This window comes from Pararge aegeria, chromosome 27 (genome assembly GCF_905163445.1).
Source record: "Pararge aegeria chromosome 27, ilParAegt1.1, whole genome shotgun sequence".
NCBI lineage: Eukaryota > Metazoa > Arthropoda > Insecta > Lepidoptera > Nymphalidae > Pararge > Pararge aegeria.
Window position 1 is genome coordinate 234610 of NC_053206.1, and position 21776 is coordinate 256385.

General features: G+C 35.5%; 2 protein-coding genes across 7 annotated transcripts in view; both read right to left on the minus strand.

Moving 5' to 3' along the window:
- The window catches only part of LOC120635647, a 24163-nt gene continuing 2387 nt past the window's right edge, over positions 1-21776 (minus strand). The window contains exons 1-9 of one of the 6 annotated variants that reach the window (XR_005659296.1): positions 15947-16246; positions 15159-15438; positions 14262-14477; positions 7576-7815; positions 6346-6614; positions 1653-1704; positions 1140-1468; positions 878-990; positions 85-220 (exon numbers count right to left, since the gene is read on the minus strand). Coding sequence is in view for 3 of the 6 variants with exons in the window: in XM_039906698.1 (XP_039762632.1) it covers positions 26-220; positions 1140-1468; positions 1653-1704; positions 6346-6614; positions 7576-7815; positions 14262-14477; positions 15159-15438; positions 15947-16129 (1764 nt within the window). In the remaining 3 variants the exon portion in view is untranslated. Of the gene's footprint in view, positions 221-260; positions 280-877; positions 991-1139; positions 1469-1652; positions 1705-6345; positions 6615-7575; positions 7816-14261; positions 14478-15158; positions 15439-15946; positions 16248-21776 lie in introns of those variants that run through there. The other 5 variants (XR_005659295.1, XR_005659297.1, XM_039906698.1 and 2 more) reach the window with 5 other exon arrangements.
- Positions 11226-13129, minus strand: LOC120635649. The gene has a single exon (XM_039906703.1). It carries the CDS (start codon positions 12592-12594, stop codon positions 11305-11307), a length of 1290 nt encoding a protein of 429 aa, XP_039762637.1. The 5' UTR covers positions 12595-13129; the 3' UTR covers positions 11226-11304.

The window sequence follows — 21776 nt, forward strand, 5'->3', positions numbered from 1 at the left end:
TTCATGGCAGAATTTCTTTTATTTCCTAATAAAGTAGTTGTGCAAGCGATTCTCTTGCTTTCTTAAGGCCACGTCTGTACCGGCCCTTGCTTAGACGAACTTCACGCTGCTCCGTTGACTCCCTATCTCTAGTTAAACGTACTTTCATTGCGTTTCTTGTCTTACGGCTCAGGTTTGAAGCACGACGTCTTGCACTCCTGACTGAAATACCATTTATTTTCTGTACGGAAAGAATGAACGATCATCAATAGCACAACATATTCAGTTCTTTATTAAAACCTGAAATAAATTTCCATCATCATAAATTTTTTTCAAATTCACCTTAACAAATTTGATCTTTGAAATATTACAAGTTCCGCTACAATCTGCCATTCTATGGCATGCAAATTATAAGAACACCTTTATTATAAAATTATTTTTCCATTTTATAAATAATGACAGAAAATTAAGGTATCAAAACTGTGAAATTATAGAACAATGTCAACTTAAAATAAAATAATAGTAATCATACCAACCCAATACTGGTAATAAGGTCTCCCACAATGAGGAGGGGTTAAGGCCGTAGTTCACCACGCTGGCCCAGTGTGGATTGGTGGACTCTACACACCTTTGAGAACATTATGGAGAGAACTCTCAGGCATGCAGGTTTCTTCACCATGTTTTCACCGTTGAAGCAAGTGATATTTTAATTACTTAAAACACACATAACTTTGAACTTTAAAAAAGTTTGAGGTGCGTGCTGGGATTCGAACTCGGCCACACGAAAGTGAAGTCGAGCTCCTACCAATGCGCTATCCCCGGTTCATTAAATGATTATGTTAATTAAAAAAAAAAAATATTTTGTAAAAAAAAAAATTATCAACAAAAGAAAACTCACCTTATGTATCGTCATAGATATATTTTTAGACCGCTATATTGTCCGTCTGTCTGTCTCACGAGAACTTTTTTTCGTCTCAAAAACAGTTGTAAGAGATTTGCGAACCCTTAGAGCTGTAAAGTAAAATTTCTGTGTAACTATCGGAAATGACTTCCAAAACCTATAAACTTTGACACATACCTACAGTTTTATATAGCGATAGTATCCAGTACTGGCGATAGACACTTTCACACATTGATACAAAAAAAAAAATCAATCTCACCTTAATCTGTGTGGCATTATATGATACATATTGATTCTGTGTTGTCTGTGCGTGAGTTGAATCTTGATGTCTTACTTCAACCATGTCTCTGTCAACTGGCTTTAACAAGTCCATATTATTGTCCAACTGATCTTCATCGTCCAAGTGTCCACTGTCGTCGGACAGCTCTTGTTTGGGTACAATGATGTCTATATTGTAATTGTATTCATTTTGAAACGTGACCTCCAGGTCTTCTATGATTTCCTTCTTGGGTACTATGAGATATTCACTATGTGTCTGTGTGGATAGATCCTCCATGTTTTGCTTCAGCACTTTAGACACTTGCATTTCTGTAAAAAATTAACAGTCAAATTATCAAAAGTTCTTTACTAGACTCTGACTGCATAAAGCAAATGACACATTTAACTAGGAGCATACTAATTCATATCATAAATTAATCACATCAACTCATTCATATCATACATTAATCACATCAAGTCATTCATATCACACATTCATCATACCTAGACTCACCAGGTGTCTGAGCGCAGTATCCGGCAACACTTGCACCAACATCTGGTTTCAACTGAAAACATGAGTATGTGTTAAAATAAATTGTTGCACTAAAAAATAACCCTTGACTGTGACCTTAATTTTTTTTTAATAGTTTTTATTTATTGTTCTTATTTATACTCTCAATTTGCACACCACTACCAGCAGGGCTAGCACGGGCAGGAGATATAAATTATATCCCCCGATTATATCCTCTATCAAGGGATATAATTATCTTTTCCCCTTGCCAGAGCACGGCTACAGGGGAGAGGATAAATTTATCCCCGTTTGACATTTCTCGTGGATATATATCCCCCGCCCATAGCATGGGAAGAAATGAAAGGGGAAAGACTATCCTTTTTTGACATTTGAAAGAGACAATTTTATCCCCGTCCTTAGACGTGGGTTTAAAATCCTGTTAACGAATTAAAGTCGAAAAAAACATGTCTCGTGCTTTCTGGGGCTCTTATTATTCAAGTGAAATGGAGAAATCTGAACGAAAATTACACCGGCGATCTATACGTGACGCCAGTAATCCGTTCGAATTTCCCGATGCAGAGTTCCAACACTTGTTTCGGATGGGTAAAAATTGTGTGCTGTAATCGTGCGAGGACCTTAAAGAGGCACTAACCACTAAATGCTGTCGATGGACTACCAGTGCACATAAAAGTAAGTTGTTATTAAGTACCTAAAATCACCTTGTGCAAAGGCATCATCTATATATGAACGTAGGTTTAAAAAAAAGCATGGCTAATCACTTTTTGTCTAGGTTCTCACATCTTTAAGGCTATTAGCGGACGGTAGTTATCAGCGGGGACAGGTCAAGACCATGGCTGTTGCTCAAACAACAGTCAGCAAATAACTGACCCAAATTACTGGAGCTATTGTCAGTATGTGACTATATATAGGTACTTACTTCCTAATAATTCTCATTAGTAAATATAAATCCCATCCTGTTCAAAGTGCAGTGATGTGATAACTAGTTTTCACTTTATAGCCGAGTGCCCCTTGTACGTGTTGGTAAGATGGGAACTACAAGGTAAGGATAGAATAAGTGAAGAAGACCTAGCAAACCTCACCTTAGGGGATATTGTTAGGTTCACCACAGAGACTGGTAGGTTTCAGGGGGGACCCTGCCGGGACACCAGTAAAACCTGTGTCTCAAACATGGGGAATAGGGTGGAATGGTCCTTACATAGGACTGATCACCCGTCTGGCAATGGCAGACATCCCCTCATCAAATATAGATATACTTACTTTAATAATAAAATTATTAGTCAGTACTTAGTACTTCAGTATAAGTACATAGCAAAGATATTCAATGCTAGGTACTTTAATTATTTTTCATTTCATTTTAGACTAATGCCAAAGTAGATATTATTCCCGGGAACAGACTCTGGAGATCCACGATAGATGTTCAACTGGTAAAGACAAATTATTTAGATCTAGAGTTTATGAAAAACTAAAACAATCAAGTAAGTTAATAATTTTAAAATATGTTTTACAGATTGTGGTGTGTGTCCATGACCAATTCATATTTATTAACTCTAAAGTAAAATATGAAAAGATACAGCTGTATGAAAGTAGAATCGGACAGTACTACATCTTATGTATGTTTTAAATAAAATGTGCAAACTTTCAAAACTTTACTTATTGTTGCCATTTACTAGTATAAAAGGGAAACAATGCAAATCAAAAAAAGTTACACACCTACCTATATCATTATATTATGCTCCTCATAATTACCTAGAAATTACATGCCTAGGATTCTGCTGCATATGTTGTATACGACTAGTCTGGTAAATTATTTATATGAATATACAAAAAACAATGTCTCATTATAATAAAATTGTTTATTTGAGGAATTAGTACAAAAACTTGGCAGTAGATACTGTATTTAGTAATGAAATATAAGAAAATACAAAAAAAAATGTCTGATAAATTATTTAACATGGGCATGGGTTAATCATCACGTCGAAATTACAATGTAGGATTGTGCATATATTTCTATTCAACATTTTATTAAAATCTTGGAGAAAATCTGAAAAAGCAAAACAAGTAGGAATTAATTTACATGTTTAAATAACAAAGTAGAATTTTATTGGGGACTCAGGCTATGCTCTAGGGCCTTGGATGATGACTCCGGATTTAGAAGCTGCACCAAATAGTTCTGCAGAGAAGTACACAAACTGGCACTGCCAAGTAAGAAACTGTGTGGAAAGGGCCAATAGGTACCTCAAAGACACATTTCGCAGCTTGGGGATTGACTGGGTGCTTCATTACAGTCCCGAAAAAGCATCTCCACTTATATATGCCTGCATAACACTTTATAATATTATGCATCATTATAGGCGTGTATTGTAAATATATACTTTAAATAATATTTAAGTTCCCATAACTTATTATTATTGGGCACATTAATGTTTGGTAATATTATAAAATTATATCTTATAATAATGGTTCCTTATAAATCATTGATCCTGCATTTTCACATACAATTTGCCCTACTAATTTGGGTCAACAGTATTGAGCATAATATAATTTGTATATTTCAGAACTCTAATGGAGCAAATGACAGTAAATTTTGTAAATACGAGCGAAGAACGACATCAGACATCAAATATGGATCAAACAAGATTGTTAACAGTTGCTCGACAAAAAAGAGAAAGATTTATAAATACATATTTTAATTAATAAAATTTCTAAATTAACCTTTTCATCCTTTTTAATTTATTTTTGTGTGATAAATGAGCATCCTGCATTCTTCCATCTATACCTACTCTGGAAAATAAATAAATTCTTCACTTGGTTGACTTTACAGCAACATGTATACTATGTATATGTTGCCTGTGGTGCTGCGTCCCCGTGCTGTTGCAGCTTTTTTAATGTCCTGCCACGTCTGCAAATAAAAGAAAAATTATGCAAGACTTGTTTGATGCCAACAACACTAATAAATAATTTAAATTTTTTGCACTTGCTTACTTTACCGCAAAATTGACTTAACTGTTTCCACTGATTGACCGTCCCGTCTGGCCCATGCTCCTTCAGTAATGACTAAGATTTGCCACTGGGAGTCTGCCCTTTTGGCTCCTAAGAGTTCCTGTGAATTCCCCAGTGGCAAGGTGGTTGTGGGTTGGCATGTAATCTACCAACATTTGCAATTGTATTTTATTACTTCTTGATCTGAATAAACACAAATTTGTCAACTAATGGGCCATAGAAAAAGGCAAGCACAACTTTAAATAAAATAGTACAAGATCAATAATTTGATATGTAAACAGGATTGGATCTTGATGATTAATGTCTGTTTACTTTCACTGTAAAACATTCATTCATTAGGTACGCTTCTAAATCAATAGGTAGTCACTTTTTCAAACATTTTATAATAGAAGACTTACTTTTTAGCACTCATTTTATTTTCTCGAAAGGTAGGTTTTATACCACTTTGAAAAATCCAGAATAAATAATATAAACAAACAACCGCAGATGAGGAACATTTATAGATAAAAAAAACAATAAAAAACTTAGACAACTAAAACAAAACAGAAAACGAAAAATTTATTTGTCAAAACCATGAGCACAGATTAGAATAATTAATTTGTGACATTTACCGGGGGTTCGTCTTTCCCCTATTATATCCACCGTGGATATATTGTCCACCCGTGTGCCCATGCTCGGGGGGTGGATATAAATGCGTGAGGGGATAAACGTTATATCCTTTCCCCGTGGAGAAAATGTCCCCCGCCCATGCTAGCCCTGCAGTTAAAGAAAATAAAATAAAAGTAATGGTAAGGAAATGTTTAAACAACCAAACAAAATGTTCAGCTTTATGATATAAAGTGCACGCAGCTAAGATAGCTATGCGATAAATAAATAAGTGTCCTTGCTCTGGGAGTTTTAATCACACACCATTTTAAACTTCCAATCGCGTAAACATTGCCAAATGCAAATATCATTGATATCAAATGTTTTAGTGGGATGATTATATTCATTATATATATAATCCCTACTAATATTATAAATGCCAATGTAAAGTTTGTTTGTTACGCTTTCACACAAAAACTACTTAAGCTATTTTCATGAAACTTTGTACACATATTCTTGGAAGTGTTAGAAGAAATATAGGATACTTTTTATCCCGATATTAAGCTCGGTTCCACTGGGAGAGGGGAAAAAAGTGTTTGACGATTTTACACCATAACTCCGACAAATTATAACCGACTTAAATAATTATTTTTGTACTATAGAGGTTATAATATGTGTTTAATTTTGCCCAAACTTTGTGTTCTCATCAACGGACTGCAGCAAACCCCTCATTTAAGGCTTAGCGATACTGAATACTTTAAAAACAAAATCATACGCAGACGAAGTCGCGGGTAACAGCTAGTATTATAATATCGGTCGATCTTCCGGTGGGAGGCTTTGGCCGTGGATAGCTACCACCCTACCTACAAAAAAGTGGCGTTGAGCGATTTAGTGAGTAGTGGCTTGCCCGCTACCATCTTAGACTGTATCATCACACCACAGATGAGATTGCTTGGGCTTACTTTTAGTATGACTTCAAACAAAACAGATTTCAAAAACCACTCTACACACCTACAATTTTATATGGAATACAGGGTTACTAGCAAAAGACATTTTCGCACATCGGTAGAGAAATAAATAAAAAACTTACTCTCATCTTTGGCAAATTATGCTGTATAGATAAATGTGGATTCTGTATTGCCTCGTCGCGAGTTGAGCCTTGCTCTCGCAATTGAACCATATTCTCACTCAAGATCAGTTCTGTCTTAATCGGCTTTACCAGTTGTACATTAAATTCCAACGGAGCTTCAGTGTTCACATGCAGGATGTTGTCAGACAGCTCCTCTGAAATTTCCTTTTTGGGGACTATGAGACAGTCGGTGTTTACAGACTGCTTATGTGCTTGGTGTAGCAGCTCTTCTGTGAAAACAAAAAATAATAAATTTATTTGGTTATTAATGTTATGAAACCTCATATTTGATGCAAACTAAGAGATTAATTTATTATTATCATTAATTAGAATGGCCAGGAGCCAATAAAAAATTAAAATAAAATATAATACACTAATAAAACATTCATTGTATGTACTTGGTTTACTGACGATAGATGAATGTGACAACATCATAAGAAAAATACTGACAGAATGGTTGCATTTTTAAAAGAAAATTTTAATTTTATTCTACTGAACTCCAACCAATGGTCGTGAATTAAATAGTAAATATCAATATGCATAAGTTGCATGCTAAAATAAAAATCCATCCATTTTCTAAATGAAACTTCTTTAGTTGTGATTTCAATCAGGATGCAATGGAAAAAACGACAGGTAAGAGACACAAATACAAAAATGTGTAGGCTTCAGTCAGTGAGAGAATAAGATAGAAAACATGTGTTAACATTAATGCATATGTTTGCGCCTGCGTATTAGAAAGTTTTAGTATGAGTGTGTTGATTGTTGGTGAATTTTTATTTGTGTCAATATTTTGTTTATTATTATTATAGTTATAATAATTATTGAAGGGAAATTAGAACCGTTGTGATTTTAAACTTGATGTAACAAAATGCTTGACAATCAGGAAAGAGACAGATTTATAGATGACACATGTATGGGAGGGAATGAGATAGAATACACTACACATTTTTATTCATATTTAAGTTACCAAGGAAACCCAATAATATATAAAGAAAAAACACATAAATGTATAGGACAGAGTGAGATAGAAACCATTATACATTTTTTTAACTATTCCAGTTACCATGGAAACTAAATAATAAACCTTACATTTATCCTAATAGTTCTGACACTCTAAATCCACCTCAATCTCTCGTAGGCTACTTTTCAGAAGTTAATCACTTATTAGGGAGGTAAGAGAAATATATTTACTTGTAGTAACAGGCTGAGGCAATGGTTCAAACGTCATTCGCAAATTTGATGTTGATGGAGTGTACATAACTTCATTCACAGATGATTGAATTCCTTGAGCGAGTTGTTTCTTCCGCAACCTATACATCCGAGACCTTTCTGCGGATGTCAATGTAGCTTTTTTTATTTTAAGTGTTGCCTCTTTTTTTCGTTTACGATAATTTTTACATTTCTCTGCATTATTTAAAGGCATTTTGAAAACTGAAAAATTAAAATTGTTTAATTTAAAATTATTTCTCACTGTGATTAATTTGATTATTCATTTAAGTTTATTAGTGTGTTTCAAATATACATTAAAATTGATTTTGATACTATTGTGATGTTGTACTGTGTATGGGACAATCTGACGATGAATTTTAGTATTAAAAATTTTAAGATTACTTACTATTATTTAATATTTAGAATAATTTAATTTTTTCGTAATTAAATATTAATATTATTATTTGTATTTATTATTAATATATGTACAAACTTATAACATATTAAATAAGAATGTGAAATTTATTAAATGATGTCTTATTTTAGATAAATTTGCGTACAACAAATTTGCCAGATCACTAATGGCATAGCATAAAACACATGAATTTTTATATATGTATAATATTTAAACACATGTTTTTGCCACCAACCTAATTAATGTTCTTGTTGAATTACTACGACTGTGTAATTAAGCCAATCTTTGCCTGCTATCTTCATAGCATCTTTTTTGCATCATTATGGTGATAAAATTGCAGTTAGCCAAAACAAAACAGCTTACATATCTGTATTTACACTATATAAAACTTTATGATACTTTTATTAATCTTTACACTGATTATAGCTCTTTCAATCTCTTCGCAAGTAGCTGTGCTGTGAATCTTGAGTTTTTTATAAGATATCGACTTCGGAATATAATTTGAGTCGACGCTTTCGTCTGCTGACACACAACCTGACGTGGAAGACGATCTACGTCTTCCACGTCACGGGATACTCAATTCGCACTTCTAGGGCTACATATCGAACTGTTTCTATATTTAGGAGAATCGTTTGCGAGCGCTGCTGCCATATTTTTACGCGTTACTAAAGTTAATTCTATAACATAAGCCTTTGGAAGTAACACTGGACATAACTATATGGTAATTTGGTTAACGGTGCTCTATAAGTTATCTATAATAAATAAGGAGTTTAGCATCACGCTATAGACTCGAGCATGATATTTTTCTGTTTTCAACAAAATTGATGCAATTTACAACGACAATGACAGGTTTAACAAATTAAAATTGTCACTGTCTGTTCACATTTTTTTCTTTTTCTTTCCCATAGGGACTAGGCAAAGGTATATCACAAGACAGCCATGTCCTCTCAATGTTAAATTATCATGTCTTATTTTCTTCTTCTTAGGATTAATGGCTTTTTTATTTTTTTTTTTTTTTTTTTTTTTTTTTTTTTTATGGCTTGCGTTTGTACCAATTGGGTACGATTTACTTCGCCAATGTCACGTGGTATGGAGGAGACACGCTTTAGAGAATGATCGGTGAAATATGAGGAAGACCAGTTTTTTTCGGCGGGAAACTTCGTACATGGCGGACGCGGTTTTCTCAAATTTTTCTTTGATTTTACTGTAAACTCGTCTTGAAAAGGATTTGGTGTTGTTTATATTGAACTGTAACTTGGCCTGTCAATTTGTGCACACGTGTTAGTGAGATTCCGGTGTAATTTCGGTGTTTTATGTGAATTTACACAGCAGCAGAAATAGTTGTTATTGGTGATATTCGTATAAATCTAACCGTATTTGGTGTTGGTTAAATATTTATTATGTGTCTGTAGTTATAGTGTTTCCAGTAAAATGGATCTAGATACACCTCCTGAGCCGCCCGACCCGGGGGCATCAGCCTCGTCTCGCAAACGACAAGGAGAGGATACCAACGTATATGCGGCCAAAAAAACTATAACTGATCCTACTCAGGTAAACCCATCCGTTCAAAGCCTTTACATACATCCTTCCTTCACCGAAGGCGCCAAGTCATACTCTGACGATGATAATGGGCCTTTTATCGTCCAAGTCTCACGGGAAGTGGAGGACCCATCCTCTGGAGCGTCATTACGGGCTATAAATTTCGGTCAATTCTTGCACAAACACAAAATTGGTTCAATTATCCACGACGGCGTCAAAAATATAGGCCGCAACAAAATTACTGTAGAGTTTACTTCTGCCCAAGCTGCCAACAACTTTCTGGTTAGTCCAGTTTTGAAGTTATGCAAATATAGAGCTATAATTCCCACATACAACATAACCAGAATGGGGCTGGTGAAAGGAGTTCCCGTGGACTGGTCGATGGACGAGCTTGTTGATTCGCTAGAGCTCCCGCCTGGCTGTGGTGAGGTTCTGAAATCAAGGCGACTGAACAGAAAATCTGTCACAGAGGGTGTCATCACTTGGGTGCCTACCCAATCTGTTGTCCTAACCTTCAGGGGGCAAATGCTTCCTGCTAAGGTATATTCATACCACACCTCACTGCCAGTTGAAACATATAAACTTCCAACAATACAGTGCCAGAACTGCTGCCGTTTTGGCCACATTAAAACAATCTGCAGATCTAAGCCCAGATGCTACAGATGTGCTCAGCCCCATACAGGTGACTCATGTTTGGTCATCAAGGAATTATCTACATGTTTACACTGCTCTGGTAGTCATTTTGCTACTGATAAAGACTGCCCAGAATTCTCCAGGCAGCAATCTATTAAAATGGTCATGTCTCAGAATAATAAATCTTACATTGAAGCATCATCTCAGTTTCCTCCTGTCCGCAGGTCCTATGCTGAGATAACAAAAGAAATGTTTACTCCTACTAATGTAACTTCCTCCAAAACCTCCTACCGGCAAACAGTTTTCCGCTCTCCTCGTCCCCGAGCTCCTCTAGCAAAGGGCTACGATAAAAAAGCTGTTCAGACTATTGTCGGTGATTACTCCTCATCCCTTCCTAATGGATGCGCTCTCAACAACAATGTTGAGAACCCTCCCTCCCAAGGTAAAATGCTTGAGTTTATCTCCGAATTTCTACTTAGTATTGTCGCTCCATGTAGTGAAATTCCCTTACCGCCCAACGTTGCCAAAAACTTAAGCCAACTTTTTAAACTACTCCAAAATGGGCCCAATAACCCTGCTACAGTGGAACTGTAAAAGTTTACGTCCCAAGAAACATGAGTTAACCTTCATAATCCCACCATTCTTCCTCCCAAAGTCCCCCGTCCTTTGAGTGTTAAATGTTTTTTAATGTTTGTTTTCAGTCCTTATTGTAGATTTTTATGTAAATATATAGTAAGTAATAAAATTAAAGTATAATGTACAAAAAATATCCGTGTAAGATATATATGCATGTGTTGTCTGTGTCCTTAGGTTAAAGAGCTAACTAGCTAATAACAACTATTTCTTGGTACAAATTCAAAATTAACTTTTCATTAGTTTCACCGATCAATCTCCTTCGTGCCTTCTTCATCTACAAGACATTGGCGAAATACCTTGTGCCCAGTTGGCGCAGACAAAAGCCATAAACAAGAATTGAATTGAATTGAGGAAGACCAAATATTAATCTTGACGCATTTAAATAAGTAGCAGATTTTTTGCTTCTCCTTTATGAGTTAATTTCCAACAGAAAAACAGATAATCAGAATGTTAGTTTGTTAGAGATAGGAAGGTTCTTACATATATATTTACAACTTAATATTATTACACTTAACATATTTACATAGGAATCTACAGAATGGGCTAAACACAGACATTAACAGACACTCAACATTTAGAGGACGAGGAACTTGGACTGGGAGAACATCATAGAGGGGATGAAGGAGTTTAGGGCAAGAGAAGAGGATATGGGAGACAGTGCCTTCTTCCAAGCCACATTCACATATGGAGTGATCCCTTATTCTAATCTTATTCAGGTGAACAGGTGTGCAGGCATGGCCAAGGCGTAAACGGCATATTGTAGATGTAACCCACCTATCAGCATATTTACAAGAGAAGAACCATGGACGTCTAGGGATATCAGTTTGGACAGAAGCGTAATATTTACCTTTAACTGATTTGGAATCATTCCAAAGTGACTTCCAGGATCTGATTAGATATGTTTTTGCCAGTGCGCTGAGATCCTGAGAACTGTTTTTGAAATGCTCCAGGGAGCCCAAATGAACAGCTGATTTAGCACATAAGTCAGCAGTTTCATTACCCGTGATGCCAGAGTGCCCTGGTATCCAGACCAATAATAGAGCTAATCCATTTTGATGGCAGGAGTACAGAGCCTCCCTGATCCTTAGAGCAATAGGGAATCTAGACTTACTCCGGAATGGGTTTTCCTTAATGGAGTATAAACAGCTAAGAGAGTCTGTAAAAATAACAGTTTGTTTTATGTTATGGGATCGGACAAATAAGATTGCCTCCAGCAAGGCAACAGCCTCCCCTGTAAATACCGAAGACTCTGGAGGACACTTAAATTGCAGAGCAATTCTAAACCTTGGAACCCAGCAGGCTGCACCAACAAAGCTTTCCGGGGAAAACTTTGATGCATCAGTGTAAATAAGGAGGTGGTTTGGCCAATTTTGACAAACTATGTTATTAAACTTTACATTAGTATCAAGGGCTCCTTTAACTAGCCCAAGATCTGTGACCACGGCAGGATCAAAGACTAGGGCTTTATAGGATGTAGAGTATAAAGGGTTTATTTGTGAAGTCACTAATGGATGAGGGAGATTGATAAATTTCTGATAGCTATCTAATAGATATGAAGAAGGATTGCGTGGTCTAAGAACTTGTGACAATTGAGTTAATCTAAACCACAAAGGGTGGGAGGACAGTTGTAACATTTTGCTAACATAACGATCACAGAGATATTGCCTACGCAGATGCAAAGGAGGATCAACACATTCAACCTGCAGAGCATTAGTAGGGGAGGACTTCATTGCCCCCAGAATGATCCTGAGGGATCTGTATTGAGTTCGGTTGAGCATTTCAGAGGTAGTTTTATTTAGAGGGTCTACAACATATGAGCAGTAATCAACATGGCTACGGACTAAGGCATTATATAAAAGCTTAAGGGAATAGGCATGGGCCCCCCACCAAACTCCAGCCACTGCCCGCAGAACATTTATACCTTTCTCACACTTCTTAATTACATATTCAGTATGCGGTAATCCGTTCAGTCTGCTATCCAGTATAATACCTAGGAATTTTGCTTTGTCTACTAGATTGATGGGTTGATCCTCATAGCAAAAGTTAAATGTAGGGTGAGATCTTTTTCTTGTAAACACAACTGCTTGGCATTTAGCCACGGATAGAGATAAGCCGTGGTCAGACAGCCATTGTCCTAGGTAATACAAAGCCGAGTTTAGACATTGGGATATTTCCTCTACTGAGACCGAGCTGTGGTAGAGGACAATATCATCAGCATACTGTAGAATGTTACAAAAATTATTTACAGACAATTCTAGGTCATGAGTGTATATGCTGTAAAGCAGAGGACTGAGTACTGAGCCTTGGGGAAGTCCTTTCCAGACTAGTCTGGGGGGAAGATAGGATGACTGTTGTTTAACCACAACTGACCTGCCACAGAGGCTTTTTTATTTTATTGTGAGGCATAAGGCTTTACTGTTGAATCTGTCAGTTCGCATTTGACGTTTCCCTATTTATGTTAGCAAACGCAAAAAGTCTAGATACCAGCGTTTTGTATCGCCTCGCAGATCACCATATGGAGGATACAAACATTGTTAGTGTTAATTAAAAATTCTCACTGCTTTAATTTTTAATTACTGTTCTTTACATTGATACGGATAAGATTTAAGAAGTGAATTTTAGGATAACAGGATAGTTATTCATGTTATTTATAAAATAAGACTGGATTCTTTTATTTTCGTTTATGATGTAAATAAATAATACATGCCGTCAACTAATCCCAAATTCTATAAACGTATTCAAAGGAATAATAATTTAATAAACATAATTATATTTGGAATAGGTACTAATAGACTTATTATCCAACAACCAAGTTTCACTCATCATTAAAATTTGAGATTTTGTACAATTGAATCAATAAAATGACCAGAATGAGACTTTAACAATTGAAAGTGTACATTGCCAAACCTTATAGCCAACTTCAGGGTGTCGGTTAATAGAATTATTAATCTACATTTACATAGACTTCTCATAAAACTCCACTTGCGCAAGATCCATCCAGTCATCAACAATTTGTACTATTATTGAACTTGTCAAAAACAATTTGTATTCTACGCCAGTCTTTGTGTTTCTCTCTATTCGTCCTTTATTTTTGGTGTAGTTGAAAAAAAATGAATTAATAAATAAACAATAACATAAAGATCAGGTTTAGTCTCTAGGACAGCATCAATCAAGTTTTCACCATCTAGTCTCTAGGACAGCATCAATCAAGTTTTCACCATCTAGTCTCTAGAACACTATTTTCTTCTTAACATTTATAATACCAAGGGCGCTGAGTTCGAATCCCAGCACCCACCTCTAACTTTTTTAAGATATGTGTGTTTAAAGCAATATACACAACAATGGGCCAGAGAGATGGACTACAGCCGAAACCCTTCTTATTATCAGTTGAGACCCATGCCCCGTAATGGATTGATAAGATTATAATGATGATATATTATAATACCTGATCTGGAGGGCTTATCGCAACTTTGTGTGGTCTTGAATGGAGAAGTATATTTTGCGGATGTGGAAAATTTAAGTGGAGAAATAGATACATCTTTGGCTGCGGTCTTAGTCTGTGCATCCTGGCTTCTGCAATGCATCCAATTTATTTGGACCGACTTTTCAGCAGTTGTGATTGCTTCAGTGTTCACTCCCATATCATTGTGTTTTGATGGTTCTGAAAAAAATAAAGTAGGTGAATTACTTTTAATAAGCATTTGTATGCATCAGCGAAGGAGAAAAACTTCTTCTTCTTTAATTTATTGCCTCTGCGCGCCGGGCAATTAAACCAGTGTCAGGTTAAACCAGTATAAAATCCCAAAAAAAAATTTTCAAATCGGTTCATAAATGATTAGAACTTTGTCATTTATAAATCAATTTGAAATTTTTTTTTTGGAGTGTATGAGTTCTGAGCTAATAAACATTAAAAAAAATACAACCTAATTGAGAACCTCTACTTTTCTGTAGTCGGTTAAAAATTGTACTAGATTTATTTACATAAGAAAAAAAAAATCAAAATAATAGCTACTCTATTACATTGTCGCAGTCGATGCAAGGTAAATAAAGAAATATTTGACTTTGACAAGAGGATGTCTATAGACACAGAGACACTTGATAAGATCCTGGTAAAATGAATCCCGGTTGGAGTTCCGGTATGATAAATGTATGTGTTTTGGGTCACTCATCTCACCACATTTGCACAAATGACCATTCACAATTCCAATTTTTTTTTCCAGTTGCACAGGAAAACAAATGTGGCACAGAAATACATGTCAAGATTCAGGCCACCACCAGAGGCTAAGGTGCTTTCCGAGGCACAGGGGCGTACATAAGACTATAAGGGATTATAAGAACATACTTATGTACTTCCGCATAACAGTTTCCTGCAACCCATTGCCAACAATATGGTTAATTGTTACAGAGGTGCTTGATAAAATAGATGGTGTTTCCTCCACACATTCCTGTTTGAACTTTAACCTTTTCCTTCTGATGGTTGCATCTTGGGACGTACTACGATAGCACAATCTTTTTTGTTCCAGCTGACAAGCAAACTTTGATGGAAGCACTCCGTCTACAATTAAAAGTTTTACGCTCAGACCCATTTTGTATTGCATGAAGTTCCTAATATCTTTCTGCATCTGTAATGAATAAATAAAATGTATAACAACAATACAAACATTGACATCTAGCCCCAAAGTAAGTATAACTAGTCTTATGGGTACTAAGACAAATGATAATTATTTTTGTGAATAATTATCATTTGTCATATTCATGCTGATCACACAGACAAATTTCCAGTTATGGGAATTGAATCTATAGCCATATACTCAGAGAGTAGGGTCGCTGCCCACTGCGCCAATCGACCATCTGGGCCTGTATAAAAATCTTGGCTGAAAACCTACATCAATGGTTGCCTTAATGATTGCCGACCTTCAAAAGAATGGAAATGGAAATTATCTAGCATTACCGTAAACTTTATAAGAGCTATTAGTTAGTTAAGTATAAAACAGTTAAGTCGCATGCCAAATACATTGTCGGTTTTGCATTTTTAATTTATAAAAAAGGGAATCGTTATATAAAATAAAAAGTAATAAAACGACCGGCGAATTTCCCATTTAACGTTATAATATTGTGAATAAGTTTTACATCAAAATGATCCTCGCAGAAAAAAATTGTTGAAGCGGCCCTTATTTCATTGGGATCTCTACGAGCAATTCGTAACCATTTCCTCCGTAGATCGGCTTTCCTTGGGACACTAACAAAAAGTTTTTCTGGCGTTTTTATAGACGTGTTGGTGCATTTTGGCACTGCACACCATTTGTAAGCCATTGCTTCAATATTTAGTAAATATTAACGAGCTTATAAAAACTAGTTGTTTACGCTTTTTTTACCATTAACACAACTTAAAAACAAATCGACAACTAACTGGACTGACATGTCTATCACAGACCAGAAAATTCAGAGTGTTGTGATTCAATGGTGAAGGTTCTCCGATCTAACGCTAGTGATGCTATAGTTTTCAAAAATCGATAATGAAGATTTCTGCTATTAAGGGGATCGAATTGCTTTTCAAAATTAATTTATTTCAAGTAGGCCTACTTTATAAGCACTTTTGAAACGTCGTACGTATGTCTGTTTGAAACGTCGTACGTATGTAGTGACTGTCTGTTTGTAGTGACTCTACTACCGGTTCGGAAAGCACATTCTACCGAGAAGATCTGGCAAGAAACTCAGTAAGTAGCTAAGTAGCTTTTTTCCAATATCAACATTTACAATAATTTTTCTTACTTGTGGGAGATGAGAGCGAAGCTGGCTGCTTCCAATCTACCTTATCATTTATTAAGAAATTCATCAAATGTATAGTAACCTCGCTGTATTAGCTGTTTTTACGCATTTTTTAAATGTATGCGACGGTTGGTCCGGAATTACCTTAGGAATCATGTTGTAAAACTCAAAGGATTTCTGCACCTTTGGCAGACGATATGCAGATATCACAAATTTATGTCCGTTTCTGGTAAGTCGATTGTTAATATCAGCTTTTTGTTTAAAAAGAGTAATATTTTGTCTCACAATGACTATATTATTATAAATATATTGCGAAGCTACTGGTAGTATACCTATTTGTTTAAATTGCTCACGAAGCGATTCGGGTGATCCAAGTTTATAATGATCGTATAGCTCTTTTCTGTAGTATAAATATACTTTCAATATCTGCAGCTTTTCCCCACAACAAAATCCCATTGGCAATAATACTGTGAAAGTATGCGAAATAAACCAGCCTAGCTGTTTCAACATCCGTAAGCTGTCTCATTTTCCTGATTGCATATGCAGTTGAGCTGAGTTTACTCGCTAGGTTTTCTATATAGTTACCCCACTGTAGCTTACAATCTGAGGTCACTCCTAGAAAAACAGTGGAGTTTTCTATTTTAAGTGTTTCTCCATTTATTATGATGTTTTTATAATTTATTTTTAATTTTTATCGGGAAATATACTATTAGTGTTTTGACGTGACAACGTCTTATAAATTGGTTTGCCGGGTGACACTTCAAGAAACTGCGTTACGCTCCGCTCACGTTATGCGCTCACAATGAGAGCGAGTGAGAGGCACGCCCCTTCCACTCGGGCATGGTTAGCCCGCCTAAGAGCGAGAGAGACAGACATAAAAAGTGAAAGGCACGCGTCCCTTTGTAGTAAACGCTGTTTCATTGTACGCAAATGTATTGCAAGTTATTGTATGTATATTTGTATATAAATACGTATGTATGTGTAAAGGTAAAAATAAAATTTTGTTAATATGAAATTCAGTGCGAGATTCTTTGTATAAATTAATGTTTTAAATATAATTCTTTGTATAAATAAATGTTTTAAATTGTTACTATTATTTCATCCTTCTTCCTACTATACGAATGAATATTCACATTAAAATTATTTTACCACTCAAAGTCGTTGTCACGTAAAACTTTCGCCCGTATACCGACTTTACAGGCAACCAATTTTTTTAACTGACAGCTGACTTCGAAACGGGAAATGGCTCGTTTACTCGGCTTCCTCGTCGTGCTCGCTAATACCACCTCGACTGTGAAAGTCTTGTGGGTATTCTCGTCATTATATTCCATTACCAGCTTTCCTTCCAATTTTTTGACGTGACAACGTCTTATAATTGGATGGAGCCGGCTGCACGCACGAAAAAACATGACGTATGCGGTGTTACCTCGCTCTGAGGCGTTCCATTCAAGGCTTGAAGTGCAAGCGAGAGCGCGGAACGAGCGACAAAGAGGCACAGTCGGCCTCCGCGTTCGACATCTGTCTCTCTCCTACTTGAGTGAGCGATGCGTCCGCGTGGACAGCTTCTATACAATAATACATTTACATGTTTTCGGCAAGGATGAAGTGCAGTGAAAAATGAATGTGGTGTCAATTGTTTATAGCAACGATAATATCTATCGAACAAATAAAATTACAATTTTCTTCTGTAAAATGCAACCATTCCATCAGTATTTTCTTACGACGTTGTCACGTTCAACTATCGTCAGTAATATGGAGGCATGGAGTATAGAGGTAAGGAGAGTAATCTTATATAGGAGAAAAGTTGAAAAAGTGTCCAGTTGTTGCGCTAAATAACAGTTCAAAAATCCTCCACAATGGCGCTGGTGGATGCACAAGGTATGGTATGAATGTAGCAATCGTAGATGAATTGAAGTATGCCGTGTTAAAAAATTTAATGTCATTATCGACTAAAGTAGTTAATTATTGAGAATTTCAACAACTTACGTTGTACAAAATATTGTGGTAAATATAACCTTACTTCCTTGTTTATTTTTCAAGCCTACTCTAACAATATTTATATTTGGCGTTTCTTTTAAGAGTTACCCTGATGCAAATGTGGCGCCATCCTAATTTAATACATTTTGACGACACTTTTTCAATATTTGCTTTAAATCTTGTATTATAAATTTAACAGTATGTTTTTTGTTTTTGAGTATGGTTTTCTCCCGTGTACTTTTAGTAGTACTACATTTTGATTAAGTGTGCTACATTGGTGGTAATAGAATGGTATTGGCACCTATCATTAGATCGAGCCGCGGGCGTGTGCAATAAGCTATACGATATTGTAATTATCAACTCACACGCGTTTCGTACAATTTTGAAAAGTTATTATTGGCATTCTAACATTTTATTCTATGTTGATGTTATATGTTGGATATATGTATAATAATCATTAATTTTGAATTTTGTTTTATTTGATTAGTTAAATCCTCAACCGCTCACCCCCTCTCGCAAAGGATTCTTTTTAAATATATAGACTAGTGCAAGTGATGATGCAGCCTAAGATGGGGCGCGTTTGCCTTGAAGATGCCTTTTCACTCTTGTTTTGAAGGTTCCCAGATTATAGGTATCATAGGTAGGTGTGCCCTCATTGTAGAAAAAAGAACGCTAATCGCGAACTCTAGTCAAAACAGAGCAAATCGTTACCATTGTGTTCGTTACAATGTACGTTGAGGGTACTTCACAATAAATTTATATTCATTTTAATCATCATGAAACACAATATTTGATAGTTGTAAGTTTTATACTTTTAAGAAAATTTATTCAGAGTACCAAGGTAGCGAATGGCCCGATTTATTTGCTGTCCAGTGTAGTTTACCAATTATGAGTCTACAGAGTCATTGAGAGATAAATTTAAAGATTTTATGATAGTCTACAGCCAATACATATTTGAAAATTTAAAGTATGTTGACAAAAATATATCTAAATTTAAGAGAAAATGTGACTGCAATAATTGGAACATTAGAAGCAAAAATAAAATTGCAGGGCAATACACTAGATTACTGAGGGACTGAGGGAAATCCCTCAGTGCCTGAAGACGAAAGTCTTCGATCAGTGCGTGTTGCCAGTGATGACCTATGGTTCTGAGACATGCTCGTTAACTATGGGCATCATAAGAAGGAGAGAGCTATGCTCGGAGTATCTCTACGCGATCAAATAAGAAATGTGGAGATTCATAGAAGAACCAGAGTTACCGACATAGCTCAACGAGTCGCGAAGCTGAAGTGGCAATGAGCCGGGCACATAGTTAGGAGAAAGGATGGACGTTGGGGTCCCAAGGTGCTGGAATGGCAGGCCCGAACTGGTAAGCGCAGCGTTGCTCTACCCCCAACGAGTAGGCCACACGCCATTAAGCGCGTCGCAGGTGCTGGATCCAAGCGGCACAGAACCGTGGAATTTGGAACTCCCTACAAAATACCTATGACCAGCAGTGGACGTCTATCGGTTGATATGATGATGGTGATGATGTTGATAACACAAGATTACACAAAATAAGCAGTTAATTTAAAGGAATGTTAGGATTTAAATTTAACTAGCATTAAAATTTCCACTTTTTTTTTCATTTAATCTTACTTTTGAACGAGACGATCGGTTGTCATTCTCCGATTGGTTAACGCCGGTAGACGTTAACCAATTAAACGGTTAAGACGTTAATAACGGCGGGAACCAATCAAATTGCTTGGATCTTACCTGGACGGCTATGAGTTTTGGCGGGAGTTTGGGTTTGTTCTTCTTGGCGGGTTGGATCGTTCTTTAGAGAGTTATGAAGTGAATTGCGAGGTTGTAAAACGATAAGTTCATATTGTCATAGTTTATAAAGTAAATTAATAAAGTGATATTTGTATAGTATGTTTATTTGCACCTTTTCGTGACCTCATCGCTATCCTACTACAGTTCTAATAGGAAATTGTATATAAATGCGTCTGGAACCCTCGCAGCTTTTAGTTTCAAGTTTACGAATGTAGGTTACCATCACCATTACTCAATACCTACACATTTTGTATGTAATCAACGCATCAAAAGTGCCGTGAGCCTATTTGAAAAAAGAAATATTTGACTGACTTTTGACTTAATGATTTTTCAAAATATCTTCCAGACAGGAAGACACCTGCCGGGTCCACTTATCCAAAATTATAAATTAAAAAGAAAAAAAAGTAAAAGAAAAATGTATTAGTATGTTGTAAAGGGTAAGTAAAATATTTATAACATACTAGCTTTTTCCCGCGGCTTCGCTTACGTTAAGTTTTATTTTTGATTTGTTAAATTTACTACAAAGGGTTAAAAAAAGGTCTTGCTGCTTATAGAAAAATATGAACGGAAATTACTTAGAAAATCAGAAACTTTCATATACATTTTTATCCCCTATGAAATACGTATTTCTTTATTATAAATCGAAAACCTAAAATCAAAGGTTAATTGATGTAGCTTGAAAAATAAATTGATAAATGAAGAATTTTTTACAAACTTTCATCCCATATTTAACCCTGATGGAATTTAAAAAAATCCTTTCCTAGCGGACGCCTACGTTGTAATAACTATCTGTGTGCAAAATTTCAGCCCAATCCGTCAAGTGGTTCGTTCGAGCTGTGTGTTGATAGATCAGTCAATCAGTCAGTCAGTCAGTGACCTTTGCCTTTTATATATTTTGATAATATACAAGTTATCAGCTGCTCAATAAATATTTTACGCAAAAAGGGTAGGTTAGGTATACTTTCGAAAATTTGTGCAGTTATGCTGATAATGCGTTTGGTGAAAATAATTGGTCATATACAATTACCAATCAAGTAATCGGTGAGTACTAAAGCAAAAATGATAACTTTTAGTTTTTTAATCGATGAAGTGCGTTTGAAATAAAAAAAAATATTTTCTAAGATTACGTTGACGAAACAGAGACAACTATTGCAATATCCTGTACAACCAATAGCTTGGACATGGTAATTATTAATGATATTATCACTCGCGTTTAGATGTAATTAATGTTTTAAAAGATAAAATTTAATTTAAAAAAAAAATTAGGGATTTTTCATAAAATAAACTTCTTTCTAAAAATATAAGATAAAATTAAATTTATATTAAAAAAAAAATGAATTGAAATAAAACGATAATTGTAAATAAGAAATGTGAATAATAAATGATTAAATGTAGATTA